This window comes from Pleurodeles waltl, chromosome 10 (genome assembly GCF_031143425.1).
Source record: "Pleurodeles waltl isolate 20211129_DDA chromosome 10, aPleWal1.hap1.20221129, whole genome shotgun sequence".
NCBI classification, from domain to species: Eukaryota; Metazoa; Chordata; class Amphibia; order Caudata; family Salamandridae; genus Pleurodeles; species Pleurodeles waltl.
Genome location: NC_090449.1, coordinates 1,001,457,722 through 1,001,481,725, shown reverse-complemented (window position 1 = coordinate 1,001,481,725; position 24,004 = coordinate 1,001,457,722). Strand labels below are relative to the sequence as shown.

The window sequence follows — 24,004 nt, the reverse complement described above, 5'->3', positions numbered from 1 at the left end:
TATAAATATGGGCCTAAAAGCGGTCAATTTTATCCACTACCAAAGGTGCACGTATTGTATGATTTATGCAGGCTACTATGATAGCAACTGTACTAACATGTCAAAGTAACTAACTGAAGTGAGACAAGTGCGGGAGTTAGTGTAAATTGCATTCACCTTTAACGTAAGCTAAACAGTTCAGTCCTCCACCGCCAGAGGACGGTGTTTGCAAACACCGCATGCATTTCTCGTAGGTCCTTTCCGGCTTGCCGTAGGCCGGGGAGCGTTATCAGCAGCGGACCGGAAGGAGGGGGCCCTTTTCCCTGTAGACGCAGCCATGGTGAGAGGAATACGCTGTATTTGTGCTTCGAAAAGCTGTTTTAATCTAAGTCCATCCTACCCTTTGAGCGGTGCTGCCTGCTCTTACAGCGGCCGCAGCAGACGTGAGACAGTAGAGGAGCCCCCAGCCCTCGATATTTGTGCAATGTTTGGTCGGGGAGGGACCTTAGCGTCCGAACTTTGGAGGACTGTTGGGTGCATTTGGGATCGGTACACGGATTGAGTCCGGCTTTGGGTTGCCGTCCGCCGCTTTCTCATCAGACATTGGTGCTGGCGAGGCTCGACCCTGCTTGCAAGTAAAGTCCATTGCTTAGTGTAGTGAATCTCCCAAGAAGTGCGAGGGACGGACCACCACTGATGTGCCGGAGAGTTTGGTGTCGGGCGGCTCGTAGCCTATTTGTAGGAGGCGTCAGCAGTTGGTCCTGGTTCATGTGAGTTAGAGACAAGAGTAGGAAAGCCCTGTATGTCATTTGAGGTTCAGATTTTTTCATTTGCGTGTGGGAACTGCAGCATGGCTTTGCCAAACGCCCCGGCGTGCAAGGCTGTAAAACGAATTGCATTGACAAATGGTAACACCACCCACGGGTCAACTTGGAAATGACACATCTGAGCGTGCTGGTCTTTATTCGCTGTCCGTCTTGGGTTTTAGCTGGGTTGGAACCCCCGGAAGTGAATGCTTGTAGGTGCTGTTCCCCGGTTGCTCATGGCATCATCCCATTCAAAACACTATGTATATTATAGTGCTCTTGAAGTTGCACGTTTTACGTGCTCCTAATTGCATTTTGAGCTGTTTGCAAAACTTGTCTTTGTGCTTGTTGGAGACGTTTCGGAGCTGATTCACGAACGCTTGTTTGAGTACGCAGAAAAGTACCACTTTGCCAAAATGCTTTTTTAAATGAACCCCACGTGCTGCCCTTGTTCTGCTTTCTCAAGCCTTCACATTGACATGTTTGTGTCGCGATTGGGACATCGCTAGGCTTTCAAAACACAACTGACATGTTTGTAATAGCCTTTAGTAGATTGAGGATGAATGGTTATGGCCCTAACGAGGATAAGGCATATTGTTGAACCTTGTGAAGGATGTCATCGAGTAGCTTTCTAGTGGTCGCATTAGGCAAAAGCGTGGATAAATTGCGATTATCCTGCCCACCTTTACAGGGTTTAAGGCATTGCTATACTTGAGCTTGTGCAGATTACTTCATTCTTCTTGTGTTGCAAAGGGAAACATTAGAGGAATCTGGTAGTATATACAAGTCCACAAAGCTGGCATGCATGATTGTTTTCCCCTCATTTACAAAATAATTAATTCAAGTTGACTTTCCCCATTCGTGTTTCTTATCCACTATAAAGTCATGTATTTGAACTTAATGTGGCTAGAACCCCGTTGGTCCCGTGTCCGAATACGTGTTATAAGCCAACACTTTTAGGTGGATTTGCTGGCTTAAAAAATTCTTCCAGTGTAGATCAATTATAGGCAGCCTTATTGTATAGCTTGGATTGTTCTGGTCGGTCGTCTCGTTCAAAACACTTCTCAATTTGGGAATAAATAACATTTTTGCATTAGAATCCTGACTCTTACAGTTTGGAGTTCTCTCCAGTGTGCATGCTTGCAATAAATGCGATTGCTTTCTCATGGTTAATTGTTACTTTTCAGCCGTTTTTGAAATTGACTTGATATGGTTGTCTGTAATACATCTGTTTCTTTCAGGCTCGAGGACCCAAGAAGCATTTGAAGCGCGTTGCAGCTCCAAAGCACTGGATGCTTGATAAACTGACGGGTGTTTTTGTAAGTAACCCTATTTTTTAAGCAGCGTTACTTTTCGATTACCAGACTTCTCAATCACTGCTTTCTGCAATGGTTCTTTTAGAAGACAGACGTTTAGGCAAATTGCAGACACAAAACAGCTCATTGTACTAGATACGCTGATGAATGAGCCTGAGCTGCTTTAACAATCTAGGCGAGAAAGCTGTATTCCAGTAGAAGTTTCTTGTCTACGTTAACATATTTTGAATGTACTGGTCTTGTGTAGTAGTGAGAGTTAATCGCATTTTTTCCTTTTAAGGCTCCCCGTCCGTCAACTGGTCCCCACAAGTTGAGGGAGTGCCTACCCTTGATAATCTTTCTCAGGAACCGACTGAAGTATGCCTTAACGGGAGATGAGGTCAAAAAGATTTGCATGCAGCGGTTCATCCGAATTGACGGCAAGGTCCGAACTGACATCACTTACCCAGCTGGATTTATGGGTGAGTGTGAACGAAACATTAATGAACACCCCTGAAATGCAAACGTGGCTACTTCTAGGTCACTCCTCAAATGGGTTCTGGGATTAAAAGGTACAATGACAGGCTTATTTTGCGATTCCTTAGCCACTGCATTGTCACCGGCAGTTATTGGGCTGAAACAAGCGTGCTTATCCACAACGAGATTTGGCATCATTCCGTTAAACCATCCTCCAACCATTTCTGGGTGAGGCTGAAGGCAGCTACTTTGCATGATCACAAAAACATGCAAATACACAACCAGAATCATAAGTTAGCATGGGGTTTCTCCTTTCGCTGTGGCGGTCTGCATTTTACCCAATACTGCTAGACACACAGGGTTGTCCTTAGGGCCATATGCTTCATTTATTTAGCAACTCTGGTATATATTTTAAAGTGCAATGTTGCCGGTACATAGTTTGCAGGGTGAGAGGCTGGCTAACCTAAAAGGTTTAGGGGCATATTTATACTTTTTGACGCACAACTGCGTCAACGAAGTTGTGCGTCAAAACTTTTACCGCCGGCTATTTAAGGAATGCCGTTAGCCGGCGCTGTGGACTGGTCTGAGTAAAAAAAAAAAGACCAACACCAAGCAGCGCTGGCGTAGGGGAAAATGGGGGTTAAGCGTCAAAAAATGGTGCAGGTCAGGTCTGAGGCAAAAATCATGTCTCAAACCGGACTTAGGCCATTTTTTTTTTTTAAGCTCAATCCCCATTGACATGACTCCTGTCTTAGCAAAGACAGGAGTCATGCCTCCTTGCCCAATGGCCATGCCCCGGGGACTAATGTCCCCGGGGCATGGCCATTGGGCATAGTGGCATGTAGGGGGGCCCAAATTAGGCCCCCCTATGCCGCTTTAAAAAAAATGTTGGAAAATACTTACTTTTACTTACCTGGGATGGGTCTCCCCGTCCATGGGTGTCCTCCAGGGGTGGTCGAGGGTGGCAGTGGAGGGCACCTCTGGACTCCTTCTGAGCCCACACATCCCTTAACGCCTACCCTGACGTAAGCGTTGAAAAAACGGCACACAACAGGCTGTGCGCCGTTTTTTAAGTCCCATCCCCCCTGTGCGTCAAAATGATGCTGGGGTATAAATAAGGCGCACCGGCCTTAAAGTCATTTTTTGGGCGGGGACGCCTACCTTGCATATCATTAACGCAAGGCAGTTTCTCGCTCCCAAAAATATGACGCATGGTTGAATTTTGCCGTCCGCGGGGTTGGGCGTCAGTGTTTAAATATGGGGCAAGGTTTGCGTCAAATCAAATTTTGACGCACATTCGGCGCAGAGTATAAATATGCCCCTTAATGTATACGTGGGGTTAATTGACGGTGTAAGTGACGCATGGTCAGCTAATGAAATATGCTCATAACAGCAATCCTATGTGTAAGTACTTGCGACCAAAAACAAACATTTGCAGTGTCTCAAATTTGCTTGAGTTGGAGCTATTAGCTTTGTAAATTCCTAACTGCACTTTTCTTGCCACATAAATTGAAAATTAAAAGTAAAATTATTGACATAAGCAAGCTGATTCAAAGCGCTATGGCCGGCATGAGCGTGAAGGAGACACAAAAAGAAGTTTGCTCACAGTCAAATGTATCTGCAGTCGTACAGTTATCCATGTAATGGCGGCAGCCTTCAAGACGGTAACAAAACCGCCCCAGGAAGGGACAAACGTAAAACATTTACCAATGATGGTAAAGGATTTTAGAAAGGCAAGCTCACAAACGAGTGAAAGTGATTGGGCGTGGTTAAAAGCCCGCAATACTTACAACAGGTCAAAGCACTTGGGTGCTCAACCCAAAAAAAAAAAAATCCTGAAATCTACATTTGTAGTGTGTAAGCATGTCGTCTGAATACTGAATCACAGGTATTCCAGTGACAGAAGGTGTTTTTTTTTATTTTTTATTTTATTTTTTGTGAGGGCTGTTTTGCTGGATGACAACTCGGCAGATGGTAGGAGTGAATTCCATTTGATAGTCCCTGGTACATACGAGCAGATTATAGATGAAGCACAGGGCTCTGGGTAAAGTCAGCAGATAATGCTTTGAAGGGCCTGGTTTACAGGTTGGGTTAAACTAGACATGGTGGAAGAAAGATATCTTGGATGTTAAGATATGAGTAACTTTTTAAATACAAAGTTTCAATTTTTAAAGTGGCCTGATTTTGTAGACATCCAGCCTGTTGGTGATGGGAAGAGGGGTATGTGCGGTTCGGAAGGGTTGCATAGAGTTCTTGTAGCAAAGTTTAAGACCATTTTCCAGTGGGGCAACAAAAATGAGGGAGGCCCACGGGGAGCCTGATGTCGTAATGCAATTTAGCGAACAAGTTACTTTATTGATGATTTGGCTTTGGGTTAAGATTGTGTATTTGTAAAGTGCACTTCACCTGCAAGGGTATCCTAAAAGCTGAGCAGGTGTGTGTGCCAAGCCCTGCCTATGATAGGTGGGTTAATTGAAAAGCCAAGTCTTCAGCTCTTGCAGAATTTAAGGTAAAAGGCAGAGGCTCTGATTTGGAATTGGAGGGCTTTCCACTCTTTAGGAGCTATAAAGGAGAACGCCCTTCCTGATCTGGTTCTGTTTATGCATTGGATGTGTTTTGGTAAGATTTGAGTAGAGGTGTCTTGGTGGTTGATGGCAGGAGATGGAGACTGTTCAGATAGGTTGAGGCTTAAGGTGTGTGTTGCCTTGAATGTGTGTGTTTGTAAGAAGTTTGAAGTAGGCATGTTTGTGCTTCTTGAGCCAGTGGAGCCTCCCTGAGGTGTGTGGTGGTGTGAGTGAGGGTGAGCCTGGCAGCGAGTTCTGGATGCTTTATAGTCTTCTAGTGACTGTCTTGGTGATCCTGGATAGTGTTCCTGTGATCTAAATTCAACTTGCTGGTGATTAGAGCATGGGTGATGGTTCTGCTAGTGTTGCTTGGCAGCCAGTTGGTCTACCTTAGGATTTTCAGGGTGTGGAAGCAGGATGCAGTGATGGCGCTGACTTGTGTGGTTATGTCCAGGTTGCTGTTGGTGATTATTCCAAGGTTTCTGGCATGGGTGCTGGGTGTGGCACAGTTGGGCTGGCCACCAGTTGAAATCCCCTGTTGAGATGTTCTTGCTGAAGGTCGCTACTTCTGTCTTGTGTTGAGCTTGGTGTTTGCTTTCACCTAGTTAACTACTTTGGTTATGCAGACCATGACCACCTTTCTAGTTTGGTTTTTTTTTGTTGGGGATTGGAATGTATAAGTTGGGTGTTCTAAGCGTAGGAGAGGATGGTGATGTGTGTATGCATTAGAGGTTAGCATTAGAGGTCGCACCATACCTGACCACCTCTCCTTCAGGAGGCAGCTCAAGACCTTGCTCTTTGAGCACTGTCCCCCTCCCCCAACCCAGCGCCTTGAGACCCTTACGGGTGAGCAGCGCGCTTTATAAATATGAATGAATGAATGAAAGGAGCTGAGCGACGAACATTGAGACATTTCGTGTTGTCTGTTAAGAAGGATCTGTATGAAGTCTGTTAAATGCTGCAAAGAGTTCCAGGAGATAAAGGACTGCTATGTCTCCTCTGTCAAGGATCCTATGACTGTAGTCTAGGGGCTATAAGTGTTGTTTATCTGTTGTGGTTGATATATTCAACACTTGGACCTGTGAATGTGTCTGGGAAGTTAAGAAGTAGTATGCTGGATTGACAGAATGGGCATTGCTTTGGAAAAGTTTAGATTGAAGTATCCTAGTGCTGTCCACTGAACCATAGTGGAGAGGATCTGTTCCGCGTGACTGTTCAAGGGGTGAAAAGGTTGACAAAGAAAAATGTTAACAGAGAAATTAAAGGATAAGATGTAATCCATCAGTGGCAGTGGTGTGTAAAGCGCATTGGAGTGGACCCAGACATAAACCTTGAGCAGTGGGTGGAGATTAAAGAATTCAAGAAGACTTCTAGGATCCCCGGGACATTGTTTAAAAATTAATAAAACCAAAACTGTTAGGGTGCAGAACCGAGGGATCGGATGGTAGTAGCAAGTAACTATGTACGGAATGAAATATGGTGGCTAGGTGTAGTATAAGGATGGATGATTGTGATGAGCTGTGGTAACGAAACTGATTGCATGTGACTTCTACTTCAAAAGGGAGTGCTTAAAAGATTGATTGTACATGACTGAGCAGGTTAAGGTACCAATACTGAACAAGAAAGTTAGCAGAGAGGGGGAACTATTAATGATTGTGTTCTTTCAAGAGGAATTACTAGTGCAAATTTGAAGCAGAGTGGGTAGGTACCAGAAGCAAGTGAGTATCTGAAAAGGGAAGTAAGCAGAGGAAAATTTGAGAGGTTTAAATGTTCTGTGAAATTAAAAAAACAGATGGCGGGCAAGACCAGCGTTTTTTAATTCTATTATAGGTTTGAGCTCTGTGAAATCGGGAAGCAAGTATGTTTCAGACTCGTGTGCCAGCAGTGTTCCTTGAGATGAGTGAGCAGGGAGTGGCTTATGCTCACTTATTTCAATTGTCTCTGGTTACTGAGCCAAATGGTTGAGGTTTGTCGCCACATTTCTTTAAAAAAAAAAAAAAAAAAAACACGTATCTGGAATCGACAGTCGTGCTATGCCCGTTACTGATTTTGCATGTATATTTAGTAAAACTTGGTGAGAGAAACTACTCTAGCTTTTTTAGAGGGACGCTAACATGCAACAACCAGGGTTGTGGGTGGAGGGAGCTGGGGGAATGTCTGCCGAAGACACCGTTTTAAGAGCATGCTTTGGAGGAACTTTTTTTCTTTTTTTACGAAAACTTTATTTTTGAATTTGAGCCGTCATAAAACAGATAGTGATGCACCATCCATATTGTCATAGGAGAGTAGTACATTTATGCTTCTTCAGAAGGCGAGCTGTGGCCACATGTTTTGGAGGAACATTAAATGTATCTCATGTCATGGAATATTTCAAACCACGGGGCTGTGGATTTTGTATATGAAGTCAATTGTGAGCGATTCATTTTGTAAACTGGAGTAGGGGCACAGACTGGCCATGAAGCTATTGATCTGTATCTAAGAATGCACTGTCATAGAGTGATGGATTGAATCTAGAAGAGCATTGAGTTAATATATCTGGTAAGAATCATGCCAGGAATTTTATTTGGATGTGTGGAGTTGTGCGAGTGACTCTTGAGATGAATAGGTACAGGGCAGACGAGGGCTACTGGGTCTCGACCATGATTTGTCACCCTATGGCCCTACAAACTGCCTAGTACAACCCTTTCTGTATTTGACTCTAGGTGGCAGACAGTAACAGGTTTCTCAGGGGAGGTAGCATGGGCGATAAGAACTCAGACAGCGAGCAGACACAAAGTTTTGCCTAGTCTAGTGCCCTGAGGTCAGCATGTTTAAGGTTAATTGTGAATTGAATAGCATGCTTTTAACGTTTGGTATGTTATTACACTGGTTGACATCTCGTGGTACTAGAATTAATAGAGATCTAGAGAGTAGAGTGGATGATGATCGTTTTGAGGAAATGCCTCTTTTGTATGGTCACCCTCAAAGTTTTTGACTGATGCTGCTGGTTTTGTGACTTGAATGCATGGAGGTCTAATAACCAGGTCACACTGACCTTAAACTGTGATTTTGATTGGCTTGTACCCAGTTGGCATTAGATAACTTACTTGTAAGTCCCTAGTATATGGCACTCGGGGTCTATAAGTTAAAGGGTCACGCCAGGGAATGCAGCACTGATTGTGCCACCCTTGGGGTGGCAAAGGTAAAACAGGCTCCCAGATTGCCCCTGGAAGGGTGGTTCTAAAACTGCTAATTTGACTGCTATTTAAAGCACTGGTAAAGCCCAATCCTCACTTTTTAATGTTAAATCATCTCTAATGTAGGCCTATCAAGCTCTAAGGCAGGGTGGTGTTTGTTAGAAAGTGGACCATGTACTTTTTACATGTTCCAAATATAAAAACTAGCAATTGTTTTCCGTGGAAAAGGCTGGTAGTTCCATTGGTGATTGCAGAATTACAGGCAAACACCTCACCTTGCTAACATCTGTCTGGGACTAAAGTTCGTACTGTAAGTTATCAACTTCTTACATTAAGCCTGACTTGATGTCCAAAGTCGAAATCAATGTAACTTGTTCCTGTGTGCAACCTTTGCTAATTTGCTACTTTTTGCCCAAAGTTTCATGTGCCATTCATTTTTGCATATGTGGTGTCTCCTTGAGAGCTTTCTGCCCTCCTGGGGAAGTGTAACCGACTCCCAGGAAAGAACACAGTAGAAGCCTGATTCGTGAGAGGTGGTACTTCTCCCTGGCAGGAAACCACGTGGGTGCTGGCCCAAAAAATCAGGCTTCAAAGGGGAAGGTGCCTTTGAAGGGTAAATGGCGAACACTTGGGAAAGGGCTGCTTTGTTTAGGTAGATAGGCTGGCACTCGGGACAGACAGGGGAAACCAGTTGTCATTCTGTTTTTTCAGAGGCGTGTAGCTCCATCTGTGGTCTGAGCTAGGCAGTTCTACATCCTTAGTGAGTGGTTCTGCCATCTTGAGAGTGGGCAGACTGAGCCCTTTTGGGAAAGCTAGATGCCACTCCTCACAGGAAATAGTCATCAGGAGGGAGAGATCCCAGTAGCCACTTGGCTGGAAAGCATAGCCTCCCCTGAGAGCATTTTCTGGGACTAAAACTGGCATCTCTGGCACTTAGAACCCAGATCTTTTAGACTGAAGAAGAGGATCGAAGGACTGCCCTGTTGCACCAAGGACCTGGCGAACAGAGGCTGCACAGACCTAGACTGCTCCTGCTTTACCTTGTCGCTAGCATGGAGAAGTAGACTCTTGAGCCCAGCTGCAACAAAAGACCCCCAAGGGGTAACCTTGTACGCAGCACCGGGCCACTACAGCTGAGAAAGCCTGCTGAGGTGAGTTGGTAGCCCAGATTCCTGAATCGCTGCCTTGCAGCCTAAGGTACCATGTGAGACACTCAAAGTTTCTCTTGAGCCCTCTGGACTCTGGAAAGTTGTCTGAGAGCAGCTAGGTCGCCCCGAGGGAAAGTTCCTCCTAAAAAAGAAAACTGGTGTCCCAAGCAACTGGACTTCTGCCTATCTCGAGATTACTTTGAGGGATGTTGACCCCTGTGGCCAGGATCTCCTCACCAAGCCTGCGGCTCAAGGCCTATTCCTAGGAAGTCCCCCATTAAATACATTGCATGTTGAACATCCTTTATCCCTGGCATCAGGACCACTCCATAGAAGTCAGTGGCAAAGAGCCAGTGATGTTGGAACTGAACTGGACTGGTTTTCTGGAGGAGATAACTGCTTCTGTGTATCTTGCTAGTTCCCTGACAGGCTTCCTGCTTTGGTTGGTAACCTAAAGTAACTCAGCATTGATACTTAAACCAACGTTTTTTTCTTGAAGAGGTTTCCAAGTGTCAAATTTGTTTAATTTGCCAATGCTTGTTCGCTGTTAGTGTTTTTTTTACTATATGTTGTAAATTCTGTATCTCCAGAACCCTCCGGTTGATCTTTTTCGCTCTAGTGTGTCAATTCTTATAAAAAGACTGATTTGGGATTTCATGAGTTTCCCCTTTGTTTCTCTTTGTTATTTTTGGTACTGTTTCAGTGCTTTTCACTTCTTTTATGCAGGCCCTACTGCTCAGAGCCACAGCTGCCCAAATTTGAGCTAACCGGTTTAACAAACGAAACCTGACTGGTCCTAAAGAGGTTGGTGGTATATTACATGGTGAGGTCACACAACCACAACATATAATACACCACCATTGAATCACAGATGCATAATGAAAATGGTTTAGAATCGCGTGTTTGTAGTAGTTTAATGACGTTATTTCTATCTGCCTTCCCCATTCCTTCTCAGATGTCATCAGTATAGAGAAGACTGGAGAGCACTTCCGTCTAGTATATGACACCAAGGGGCGTTTCGCAGTTCACCGTATTACAGCTGAGGAAGCCAAGGTGAGTGTAGATAATTATTGAAGTGCAGAGTCTCATTTTACTGCACCATGCTGGCATTCACTTTTAAATGTTGTAAGCTCTGTTCAGCTCGTTTTACTTGATTCTTCTATAGAGGGTCCTTAAATCTGTTTGCACAGAATGGTTTACCTACTTGGAAACAACTATCCTGCTACACAGTAGAAGAGCTAAGCTTGGTCTTCCATTTAGGAAGATTTTCAAACCAGCATTTGATCCTTTGGTATTGTGCTTAAGCATTTGTTGGACACAATACTGCAAAGCTTCCTGCGCATCGTTTGTCTGCGGACATCTAAATATTACGTTGTTTCACAGCCAGTAATTTGCGTTTATGCTCAGCATGGCAATGACCAGAGGTTGATTAAGGTTACGTCAACTGGTTGAGATGTATTGTCTGTCGTGCTTTTGATCTGTTTGGAGTTCTAGATGAGTGTAGGCTGTACTGCATTGTTAAAATGGTGCCATCTGTGTGACCGCTATAGTATGGTTCCCAACCTTTTGACTTCTGTGGACCCCCACTTTATCATTACTGGAACCCGGAGATCCCCACTGAATCTTTATTGGAATGACGGGACTCATTACGGAGTCATTACTGAAAACTGGGGACCTAATCTGTTCATAATATTTAATTTTCTGAGCAGTCCCGGGCCCCCTGAGGAGGCTTCGCGGACGCACCGGTCCCCAGACAACAGGCTGGAAACCACTGCTCTATGCCATGCACTTTTTTAAAGTCGGAAATCAAGGAAGCTTACTACAGGGGCGCATGCGTGTGGCTTGTGCTGTTTAGGCAAAAGACTGCAGAATGGGGTGGATTTGTTTCGACGGCGGTATGCCTATTTTGTTGTGTGCTTGAACTTTTGTACCAAAGAAACAGTACAGGTTTCAGACCATGGCATAATTTAGAAGGAAAAAGCAATGGGGTTATTGGCTTTTGAATTGAATAGAAATACTGTATGTCCGAGGAGACAGCTTTTCCTTTCGTTTTTTTTCTGTGTTTTTATAAATATAAAAACAAACGTAATCGATTGATTTACCGTTTGTGGCTGACCACCTGTTTTCATCCCATCTCCCACAGTACAAGCTGTGCAAGGTGAGGAAGATCTTTGTAGGGACCAAGGGAATCCCCCACCTGGTAACACACGATGCCCGCACCATCCGCTACCCTGACCCTCTCATCAAGGTGAACGACACTGTGCAGATTGATCTGGAAACTGGCAAAATCACAGACTTCATCAAGTTTGACACCGGTAATGCTTGGTTGCAATCTGCATATTACTTTCAAATGTCTGCCTTTTCTGAGTAGGAAGATCTTCTTTTTTTTTTTTTTTTTAACATGTTTTTATTGATTTTTCAAAACGAAAGCCATACATTTTCTGGCATACAAAGTCATTGATAGCAATTTGTCATTGGTTACAGTCTGTCGTCTGGCTCTCCCATATTAAGGTCAATATATATAACAAACTTCTAAGAACTTGTGTGCACTTCCCGGTCCGCTAACTCTTCCCATCACTACCGAGGTTGCCGCCACGTAGGGCGAAGCGTTCAGTTGCAATGTGGTTCTATTGCCACTGGTGACAGGGGCCCTCGTGTCCACACGGGTGAGGACGGGGGACAGAGGAAACGGGGGGGGGGGGGGCAAGGTGGAGGGATATGGCACAATAGATCTTAGCGCTGGTGTCTATTGGTTGAGTATGCAGGCCTTTTGGTGCTGTGGCATGCATGCATGGGGGGGGGGGGGGGGCTGCTAAGCTATCAGTGTTGGCGAGGCATTGATGATGGATATGTATGCGTCCCCAAGTGTAGTATTGCCTTTCTGCCGGGGGCGGGGCCCGCAGCCTTCCAGGTGGATGCAGCGGTCTGTGATTCAGGGGGGTCTTATATCATTTTTGGCTTCTAGCCTAGACACTAAGACTCCCCAGGCCTCGCAGCCCGCCTGTCGCAGTCCCCTACGAGCTAAATTTGTTAATACCTGATGCTCAGCTCAAGCCCAACGTAGCGTGAGAGCAAGCCAGACTTTTAAGTCAGGCGCATTGCGAGCCTTCCAGTTCATTGCTATCAATCTTTTGTACATTACATACGCTAGATCTACAAACCTGTGCAAGTGTTTATTTCTTTTCGTCCTTGTCCTTAATCCGAGTAGACAGGATTTGGGATTCTTGTCCAAGTTGAGCCCCGTGATTTCCGCTAAGGCTGTGACCAACCCTTCCCATTCACCCCGTAACCGCGGGCACTCCCAGACCATGTGATAGAACTGTGCTGCTGGTGTTTTACATCTGGGACAGGCTGGGTCCGACCCGGGGAACATGCGTTTAATCCTGGCCGGCGCCAGGTATGTCTGATGTAGATAATTGAACTGTGTATTTGGAATCTGGGGTTTCTTGAGACCTCACGTGTGTGGCACAGAGCTTTTGGCCGATCTGTCCCTGAGATCGGAATGGGCAATACGATGTTCCACCTCTCCCTAGCTTTCTGCAGGTTATCTTCCGGGGGTCTGTTCAGAAGTTTATAAAGGCTTGAGACTGCTTTTCCTTGGGGGTCCCAGTTCAGCATGTGGTGCAGGATGACTGAGATATCAGGCTCTACGTTGCCAGATGCCCACGTTTTCCTGATTGCATGGCATATCGCGTGATATGCCAAGAATTGCCCCGGATTGATCTCTGTAAGGGCCTGTATAGCTTCGAAGGTCATTAATTTTCCTTCCTCGAAACAGTCTCCTACTGCACTTATACCCGCATCTGGAGCCGATCCAGCGGGAGGAGTGGTGAGTTTAACTCCCTTTTGGATATACTTCTTCCAATATGTGTGTGCCACTATCAACGGGTTTGTGCATGTGCTTTTAGTCTGCTTATCCAACAACCAAACTAGTATGGGAGCGCCTTGGAGTCGGGATTGCAACCATATAGTTTCTGCCGACCTAGGTCTATGGAGCCAATTTAAGATCCACTGCAGCTGTGCGGCCGCAGAATAGAGCTCAAAGTTTGGGGCGCCCAGTCCACCCATTGCTACCGGATGATGCAGCGTGGTAAGTGCAACCCGCCTTCTGCCCTCGAGTAGGATGATCTTTAATGAAATGTGAAAGCCTATGCGCACTACCTGTTTATTGTAAACGCAGTGTTTGTTCTTGTCGGCACCGTGCTCCCTCGTGCCGTGTGGGGTAGAGGAAAACATTAGGTTGGGTAGGTGAATCCAGTTATTCATTGACCTGCTCCTCTAGTCTAGACACTATTAAAGCCTGTGCTGCCTGGCCTGCACAGGAACTCAAGGTTGTCCCCTTGGTTTAAATCCAAAGAGGCCTGGGGCCTATCTGTGTCTATTAAGACCTGAAGCAAACATAGTAGAAACATATTTTCACAATCTGCAGTACCTTCATGTCCATTTGTTTACCTACAAGACTGTGTTTGCTTGGCAAGTGGGCCCATATTATACCCCATTCCCTTGGGTCTCCCAAGTGTAGGAATTCAGTATCCATATGTTCGATGGCATGTGTAGCTGCAGATACACATGCTGTGCACAGTCCGCCGTCTGGTGTTGGGCCAGACGGCGGACTGTGCACAGCATGTGAATCTGCAGCGACTCATGCCACGAACAGATGTACACTGGGTAAGTGACATTTTCCGTTCGATGGCATGTGTAGCTGCAGATACACATGCTGTGCACAGTCCGCCGTCTGGCCCAACACCAGACGGCGGACTGTGCACAGCATGTGAATCTGCAGCGACTCATGCCACGAACAGATGTACACTGGGTAAGTGACATTTTCCTTTCCCTTGCTGACTGAGGTGTCACTTCTCACCCATTTCTTGCATTCGCCCCTTTTTACTGAGCGTGTCTCACTCACTGCCTAGTGTTTCGTTCCCATCTGCCGTATCTCTTTCTAGCAGTCTTGTACATGTTGTGCTCTGATTCAGCTTGTGCCTCTGCCAAGTTCCTATGACCTGCTCCCCTTTAGCATCTACCACATTTCACTTGCTTATTTCATCATGCTGCTGTCTAGCTCTCATCTGTCTTGTACCTTGTTCCACTTTAATAGCCATGCTGTACTCCTGTCCCCTGTAACCCACTTGGTGTTTTGGTTACCTCACGCACTAACGTTTCCTTTCCAGGATGTGTTGTGCCTCTGTCTTCTGTTGCCTGTCAGTTGGATGCCTTTGGCCCCCTCACCAAACTCCTTCTGAATTGGCTCCTCTTCCCACGCACAGAATAGGATGACAGGAGATCCAGTTTTGGTTGCCTACAGCTGGTGAGCCTTCTTAGCCAGCACGCAGGCCCATTGGACTCCTAAGCATTTAATTTAGGGATGTTGGAAGACTTTTCCAGCCAGCCTAGTTGTCCCTTTTGCTCGAAAGGGATGGCATTTTTAATATTGATTCACCATTTCCCTTACACACTGGCACTTCCTTGCCACTACCCCTGTGAGGCTCTTATTCTTAAATGTGCAGCGGCTTTATTCGTGTCTCAAGTGTTTCAGTACACATCACCATTGCAGAAGTATGTTTGAAACTAGCACAACTATATTTTCTATTTTTTTTTTTTTAATGCCTGACTCTTGGCCACTTTAGTTTTGCTCTGTAAGAAAACCCTGGGCATTTTATTAACGATAAATCTGTTACACAAGTTTAAGCCCAGTCTAATGGGACTATTAGTACTTTCATCGGCATGGATTTCGTTTGCATTTCGGAAGACCGACCCATTGTTGTATTTTATTTTGCAGCAAACTTCGTGTCGTCTTTTGCAAGTGCTTCTTGTGCAGGTTTTGGTGGTCCCCTGGGACGAGTAGGCGGTTTTGCAACAGAGTTGGGAACCTAACATGAGCTGGGTTTAAAATGTTTATCCTAGTTGCTGTAGTTAAAGAGAACATTTGGGACCGGTCTAACTAGGGTAAACTGTGAAGCATAACGTGTGAAGCGGATGCAACCAAGACTGATCAAGAACATTTGCTGGGGATTGACCATGGATACATTGAAATCACGTTTGTATGGCCAATGTGGATAGATCTGTTTATTAAATCGCTCTTAAAATTAGTTTAAAATGAAAGGGGTAGAAGTAGGTGAATATGTATGCAGGTGTTCAGGTCAGACTACTGGAGTGACGATGGCTCATCGAACACTAGTTGAATCTTGCGAGTATGAGTTGCTTTTCTGCCAGACAAGTAGACCATGGTACGTGCATTTTTGAGAGATGGCAGGGTTGGGCTTCTGGGGAACATGATCAGTGGGCAATGGTTGAATAGTCTGCAGGCAGTATTGTTTCTAATTGACATACAAAGTGAAGCCATTATCCAAACGTGTTAATTTCATTAAGTGCATTGGGCATCTTTTGTGCAATACCATGATACTGTACATTAATCTTTAAGTATTTTTGTGTTTTAGGAAACCTGTGTATGGTGATTGGTGGTGCTAACTTGGGGCGAGTTGGCATCATCACCAACAGAGAGAGGCATCCTGGCTCATTTGATGTTGTTCATGTGAAGGACGCTAACGGCAATACCTTTGCCACCAGATTGTCAAACATTTTTGTGATTGGCAAGGTAAGTACAAAATAAGTCAGTATTAGCTGCTTTGCGTGGCCCTATTCCTGCAGCCAAACGTTAGTTTTATTTAAGTGACGAGTACATTTTCCCGTTGACCTTGGAAGTAAAGTATGCACTGTTGACTCTAATTGGGCCGCGTCCATTTTTTTTTTTTATAAAGAACTTTCTCGGTGCTCAGGTGCTTGACCAGAACATGTGAACCAACAGAGCAGCACATTCCCCATAGCCAAACTGTCCAGTTTTTGCTGTGTAGTGACCTTAACTCCACCCATTGGAATACCCTCATCTTTATTTTCCTAATAGCACCTCTCATCCTCACTTATCCACCCCCTTCCCCTTCAAAAAGAAAGATTTGTTTTTTCCATTCGCCCCCCCCCCCCCCTCAATGTCAAAATGCTAAAATGAATGTTCGTCAGTTGCTGTACCGCTACTGCCTTCGTTCTGTGTTCACCTAACTGTCTAACAATGTAGCAATGTAATGTTGTAGGGACTTGCATGGTAACATATGTTTTATATATCAAGCCTCATTAATAAAATATCTAATTTGTACGTATCCGAAGTTAAAATGCCCCTAGTGCGCCTGATTGGTGAAATGTGGGATCAATCAAAATATTTCACTATGGTCCTAATCGTTTATCCTTGGTTGATCCCTGCATGTCCTTTTAATCTGCACAATTACGCACCATCCTGATCAGACCGTTGCCTTTGGTAACTATATTCTGGTGGCTTCTCAAAGAATGAGTGGCTTCTCTACATCTTAGCAAAAGCCTACCTGTTTAATTCTTGCTTAAGACCGTGCATGCACTGTCTCTTGCAGGACCTATGTTACTTTACAGTGGGCCTGGCCGTAGTCATTGCTTATCGTTGCTTGGTTTCACTGTCACTCATTTGTTTACTTATTCGTCAGCTTCCATAAGCTTTTGTTATATTTGATTTGTGCCGCCCCAGGAGCATGAACGCACTACTGTCCCTCCACTGCTCCTTTTTTTTTTTTTTTTTCTGGTGCTTCATTTTTCTTTTCGTTCAAGCACTCCGAATAGGCGTGTTTTCCAGCAGTCTCCCTCGTCTGCCTCTCTGCCCTTTGTGTACCACCCCGTCCCACTCCTGCTCACCCTCCATTGTCTGTGTCTTGCTCGATCCCCTTCCACCCACTGTTGGTGTGCTTGTCCTAGCCCTTCCAACCACAGTTTGTGTGCTAGCCATAGCCTCTCCCTGTCACCTTCCGTGGTCTGTGTGCTTGCCATAGCCTCTCCCTGTCACCTTCCGTGGTCTGTGTGCTTGCCATAGCCTCTCCCTGTCACCTTCTGTGGTCTGTTTGCTTGCCATAGCCTCTCCCGTCTACCTTCCATGGTCTGTGTGCTTGCCATAGCCACTCCCGTCTACCTTCCGTGGTCTGTGTGCTTGCCATAGCCTCTCCCTGTCACCTTCCGTGGTCTGTGTGCTTGCCATAGCCTCTCCCGTCTACCTTCCGTGGTCTTTGTGCTTCCCATAGCCTCTCCCGTTTACCTTCCGTGGTCTGTGTGCTTCCCATAGCCTCTCCCGTTTACCTTCCGTGGTCTGTGTGCTTGCCATAGCCTCTCCCTGTCACCTTCCGTGGTCTGTGTGCTTGCCATAGCCTCTCCCTGTCACCTTCCGTGGTCTGTGTGCTTGCCATAGCCTCTCCCTGTCACCTTCCGTGGTCTGTGTGCTTGCCATAGACTCTCCCATCTACCTTCTGTGGTCTGTGTGCTTGCCATAGACTCTCCGTCACCTTCCGTGGTCTGTGTGCTTGCCAGAGCCTCGCCCGTCTACCTTCTGTGGTCTGTGTGCTTCCCATAGACTCCCTGTCGTCTTCCGTGGTCTGTGTGCTTGCCAGAGCCTCTCCCGTCTACCTTCTGTGGTCTGTGTGCTTCCCATAGACTCTCCCTGTCATCTTCCGTGGTCTGTGTGCTTGCCATAGCCTCTCCCTGTCACCTTCCGTGGTCTGTGTGCTTGCCATAGCCTCTCCCTGTCACCTTCCGTAGACTCTCCCTGTCATCTTCCGTGGTCTGTGTGCTTGCCATAGCCTCTCCCTGTCACCTTCCGTGGTCTGTGTGCTTGCCATAGCCTCTCCCTGTCACCTTCCGTGGTCTGTGTGCTTGCCATAGACTCTCCCATCTACCTTCTGTGTGCTTGCCATAGACTCTCCGTCACCTTCCGTGGTCTGTGTGCTTGCCAGAGCCTCGCCCGTCTACCTTCCGTGGTCTGTGCGCTTCCCATAGACTCCCTGTCATCTTCCGTGGTCTGTGTGCTTGCCAGAGCCTCTCCCGTCTACCTTCTGTGGTCTGTGTGCTTCCCATAGACTCCCTGTCATCTTCCGTGGTCTGTGTGCTTGCCATATCCTCTACGTCCACCTTCCGTGGTCTGTGTGCTTGCCCTGCCCAGCTCCTTTCTGGTCGGGTTGAGAAAGTTATTTTCTGCCGCTTAGCAATACTGTGGTTCTCTTTACCATAGTTTATTTTTACCTACTTTTTAGTTTCTGAGCTAGTATTTGGTTCGATTGTTCTCTTATAAAAAAATTTTTACTTCGTTGCTAGAATGCTATTATCTAACACTTGTTTAACTTTGTTTTATAATTGTTCCTTAGGGTAACAAGCCCTGGATCTCCCTCCCCCGTGGAAAGGGCATCCGTCTCACGATCGCTGAGGAAAGAGACAAGAGACTGCAAGCTAAGCAGACTAGCGGCTGAGCTGGATGGGGACTCTGGAGGAAACATGTTTGCAGTTGTGGAATAAAGTCTTTAACAGTAACCATGGCGAGTTCCTCATTTTCTGTGGTCGTCAAGTTTTTGGTGTAAATAAACATTGGTAATATAAAACCTACAGAAGGCAAAGGCCTTTTATTCAGCTGGGAAATTAGGTCCTGAAAATGCCCTTAAGTTAGTTGGTTACTGCAGCGACTGTTGACATGGGACATAGAGCACGGAAGTTAGCATCATATGACACTGACTACACTAACGCCCACAGCCATGCATACATTCCACAGGCCACACACCATTACCAGAAATGCAGCGCCAAATTAAACAGTCTGATACTGTGTATGACCTTGACCGGCGTCGTGCCCAAGACGTCACTTACCCCATTAAAATTACCACAAGGTTGACATGACTGCGTTCATTTTTTTTTTTTTTTTTTTTTTTGGTACCGACTTGGGAAATGACTGTGACCAGGGTGATGAGTTCACTCAGCCCTACCGGATGACGTTTGGTACAAGGGCTTACAGGAAGCTAGTGTCCTCAACACCTCCCCGGAGACAGACAAGTTTTTTTTTTTTTTTTTTTTTTTTTTCTTTTCCTCCCTTCTGGACCAGCTGGATAAGATTCCCCTTACACTGTGGTGGTGCAGAAGGTAGCCGAAGTACCTGACCTTCAACTCCCCACCTTGGTTGTTAAAACAAATGTATAAGTCTTCCAACTGGGACACTTCTGAGCCCCTGCTACCATTTAAAGAGGCACTGATGGGTGCCTTATTGAGGGCTTGAGCCAAACCTTATCCCCTTAGTCGACAGATTGCCAGGCACCATCGCCTTGGTGCTGGTGACCCACCTCTTCTTTCGTAGCACCCCTACCAGAAAGCATAGTGACGCAGGCTTCCTCCAGCCGCTCTAATCTCAACACATTACCCCCCCCCCCCCCATGAGGAATGTAAGAAAGTGGAAGTTGATAGGCCTTTAGGCATCCAGTGTTTCCATTCACCACCAGGCCCGGCTGTGACCGACTGAGTTCTCCGGCGATGGTCAGGCCTCCCTCCTGCCCCTTGACGGGACTCGCATGTGGGAACAAAGCTGATTCCGTTTTTGAGAAGAGCGGGGCTACTGCTCATTCCCTGGGGTTTTCTGTCTCACTTCCCCATCCACACCAGTTCTGTTGCTCCTTTTGGGGCTTTGGCTGAGGCGTTCCTTATTGCCAAACTACATTCCCTAAAGGGAACCTAGCAGTCAAAGGGTAAAGGCCAAAGGGCCCACTGCCCCTGTGGCCAAGGTCTGCATGCTCTCAGCCCACCCTGCAGCCCCACCTACCAATCTGTGTCCTTGCAGGGACACGGCCACGTTCTGGGTGGCAGACTACATTGATTCTTACTGAACTAGCAAGTGAACACATTGGACAGGTATGTTCTACAGATTGTTTGCAGGGGGCTACACTTTGCCCTTTCTCTCTTTATCGGTGCACCTTCCAATGTCATCCGTGACTGATGGAGGACATCTCCGTTTTTCGGAAGGAAGTGCAAGCCCTTTGGGCCAAAGGTGCTGTGGAGAAGTGTTAGTGCCAGAAGTAGGACATGGTGGTTGTTCCTGCTACTTTCTTGGGCCCAAGAAGGATGGGGGCCTCATGTCTATTCTAGACCTGTGCTCTTCTAGCGGCTTCCTCCAGGAAAAGAAATTCAAAATGCTCACCCTTGTTCCAGATCGTGTCTGCTGACAGCCCTTAGACTGGATGGTGGCATTGGACTTCCTGGACACCTATTTCCATAACCCTGCCATGCCAGCGTATCGGCGCTACCTGCAGTTTATAGTGGGATAGGAGCATTTTCATTTTGGTATATTACCTTTCAATTAAGCAATCCACATAGATTGTTATGCATCTAAAATCTAAACCGCTGCCAATAATTGAAGGGATTTTTTTTTGCTATAGTTTAGTCGCTAAGTTCACTTTCTTCAGTTTCCTCTGCCATTTTGCTCTGTTGAGAGATGCTGCGGTCTGGCTCTTTTTCTAACCAATTTAGGTAACATCTACGCCTCGTTTCCAACTGAAGCGAGACTTCATATTTGAGTGTTTGTTTCAATACATGACAATACCTCTAGGCTTCTGAAATTTGATGCTACTGAGCTTGGCTGATGATGCCTTATTTACGCTCCTCTGCTAAATATGGCTCTCCATTCACCCCTCTGGACCCAGTGTCTCCATCTATTGGAACAGGGTGCTGTGGAGATATATCCATTTTTTTTGCGATCTTCTGAATTGTTCTCTAGCCATGGACTTTGTTCCCCAGAGTTGTAAACACGCAATTGTAGTTCCACTATTAAAGACACCTTTGCTTGATCCTCTGAAACCAACGAGTTAGTGACCAATTTTCGTTACCTTATTTTTTTCTCCAAGATCACCTATGTAAACAAACATCTTACCTTTTTTTTTTTTTTTTTTTTTTTTTTTTTGGAAGGCAATAATGAGCTTCATAGGACTAACAGGCTGGTTTCCCTCTTGCAGCACTGAAGCTGCTCTGCTGTTGGCCATTGAATCGGTGTAGTATATCTTGAACTCTGGTGACTCTTGGGCAGTTATGTTAAAACTGCTGCTTTTGAGACTATCTTGAAACATCCTGCTGGAGACTGTGGGCAGGTGGTATTGGCAACAAGATTTTGATTTGGCTTGCCTTCTTTTTGTAAGGCAGATGTTTCAGGTTTTCCAAAAATCGTTCCACTCAACTGTTTGTGCTGCCCCAAGGAGTGCCTCGGATCTTCCTGGAGTCCAACTGTTTTCAATGTCCACATCCGCCCCTTGGCCGATGTCATCGACCTTTTTGGCTTTACTCTTTCGTATGCGGATGATACGCAGCTGATTTCTCAAAGTAATGTTGCTTCCCCGTTGAGTTTGTGCCTTCTAGAAGTAAGTAACTGGATGGACAATCACTGGTTAAAACTAATCAGTCCGCAGACCGATATTGATCCTGGGCAGTCATCCTGATATTTGGTCCACCTCTTGGTGGCTTTTCAGTCTGGGTCCTTTATTATCTCCCAAACAAAAAGTTAAAAAATTTGATATTTGGCTAGATCATAATTTGTTTGACAACCAAGCAAATTCTCTATCTGGAAAATGTTTTTGGGTTATTGAAAATCCTTACAAAGATTTTGGGATTTCTACCTTTGTCTGCTCAGAAAAGTATTATTAAAGCTGTGGTTACTTCCAGGCTGGATTACTGCAAAACCCCTTACCTTGGGCTTTCACAAAGCAACTAGGCTAACAACGCATTCAAAATTCTTCACCCGTATCAAAATATGATTTAATATATTAAATGATAATAATTGAACATGTCTTTATTGTCCCAACTGTGTCACTGTTGTTCCACCTGTTGGATGCACTGAATTATGATTATGCTGGGGGGGGGGCTTAATTACTGACGGCACAGCAGGCTGGGTCTACTGAGCGCTTCAGTGAAGTGCATGTCTCTGGTTGGACTGGTGTCTGTTGTGACCAACCTGACATGCGCACTGTAGGCCTCTACTATTTGCACAACTTAGTGAGCCGAGGATCAGATGCAGCTTCCCTGGTGATCTAAGAGTGCTGGTTGTGCCTCCTCCAGCTAATCTAGATGCTGCTTTCATGCTGTTTAACATAAGCTCAGGCGCAAGTAGGCCTAGTTCTAGTAGTCTCTTGAAAGCCAAGGTGTGGGAGGTTTAGGTTTGCAGAACCTGGCCAATCACTACATGGCTTTATTTGAAGCCATGCAGTGATTGGCCATGTTCTGCACTTTGCTGTAGTTTTAATGTATTCCTCTTCATACCCAGCGCATTGCTTAAGGGCCGGCAAGGGTGTAAAACACAATGGCGAGGCCCGACTGAGACGTACGGAAAGTAACTAGCCCGGATGTTTGCCAGTATCTTGATCCAGGGCTGTATGTTGCAGCTACAGAGTTACTTATCGCCAGCCCTCTCGTTAATCACTTATTTACAGCTAACAAAAGGGAAGAACATTTTTGTGCTGCCTTCTGCCTATGAAATTGGCCTTCCATTGGCTTATGTCTGTTTCAATTAAACGCTTTCTTTCAAACCAGTCACCTTTGAGGCATGCAAGCAAAAGTTTGTGGCTCTGACATTCGGAATTCATATAACAAATTATGCAGAGTTTGCTTTATAAAAAACGGGCACTAAAACGAATGTACCCTATAAATTCATTTTAAATCCAAATGTTCCTTGTTTTAATTTTTACTGGTTATGCGCCCCACTCCAATTCAATTTTTTTTTCTCACTCCCCCTCTTTTTTTTTTTTCTTATTTCTTTTCTTCAAGCATGATAAACATTTATAAAAAAAAGTATTGGTGAAGCCAATAGGTCTCCCCTGCAAGAGCTATCTGCTTTACCAATGTGTTTTAGCCTTGTTGTTCACAACTGTGGCTGCTATTCAGTATGGCTAAAAGTTAGTTCCATAAAGGAGCGTGGCATGGTGTGTTGTAGAGTGGAATGGGGAAGAGTAGTGTGTTGTGGAGTGGCAGTGTCGTTTATTCGAGTTGTGTAGAGTGCTGTGACTTTGACTTCAGCGGCATACAATGCAGTGTTGTAGAATGCAGTGGAGAGTCGCACAGTAGGGTGAAGTGGCATAGTTGAGTGATGCAGAGGCTCAGAGTAGTCGAAGGACAGAGTTCAGTGGCGTAAAGTAGTTTAGAGCAGTGCAGAAATTATAGTGCCACAGTGCAGTTGAGTGAAGTAGTGCAGAGTGGCATAGACTTCAGTGGAGGAGAATGAAGAGTAAAGTGCAGTGGTTAAGAGTAGATTGTTTCAGAGTAGTGAAGTGGTATAGTGGTGCAGGGTGGATAGAAGTTGTGCATAATGGCACAGTGTAATGGGTTAAAGTGGTATAGATTGCAGTGTTGCAAAGTAGATTAGAGTAGTGTACAGTGGATTGGCATAGAGTACAGTGGTGTAAAATGGAGTTTTGCAGATTAGATTGGTGTGGCCTAGACTGGAGTGGTGTAGTGTAGTAGCAGAGTACAGTGGTGTGGAGTGTCAGAGTTCTTTGGCGTAGAGTGGTACAGGCTAGAGTAGAGCGGCATAGAATGGAGTGGCACAAAATGGAGTATTCTTGGTGTGGTAGCACACTGCCATTACAGGCAACACATTATCAATGGCTGGTAATGGTGTCCGTGGTGACATGGAGTGAAATGGCCAACTTTCTTTTAAAGGGCACTTCATTATCAAGTGTCTCCAAAAAATTCTTCTCGACTGAAGGTAGA

At 45.5% G+C, this 24,004-nt stretch overlaps 1 protein-coding gene across 1 annotated transcript; it reads left to right on the top strand.

The window, feature by feature from the left end:
• The first annotated feature begins 227 nt into the window (after nt 1–227).
• Nucleotides 228–18,811, top strand: RPS4X (ribosomal protein S4 X-linked). The gene is made up of 7 exons (XM_069211850.1): nt 228–319; nt 2,027–2,104; nt 2,382–2,562; nt 10,401–10,498; nt 11,589–11,760; nt 15,883–16,040; nt 18,649–18,811. Exons 1-7 carry the CDS (start codon nt 317–319, stop codon nt 18,748–18,750), a joined length of 792 nt encoding a protein of 263 aa, XP_069067951.1. The 5' UTR covers nt 228–316; the 3' UTR covers nt 18,751–18,811.
• The last annotated feature ends 5,193 nt before the right edge of the window (nt 18,812–24,004 follow it).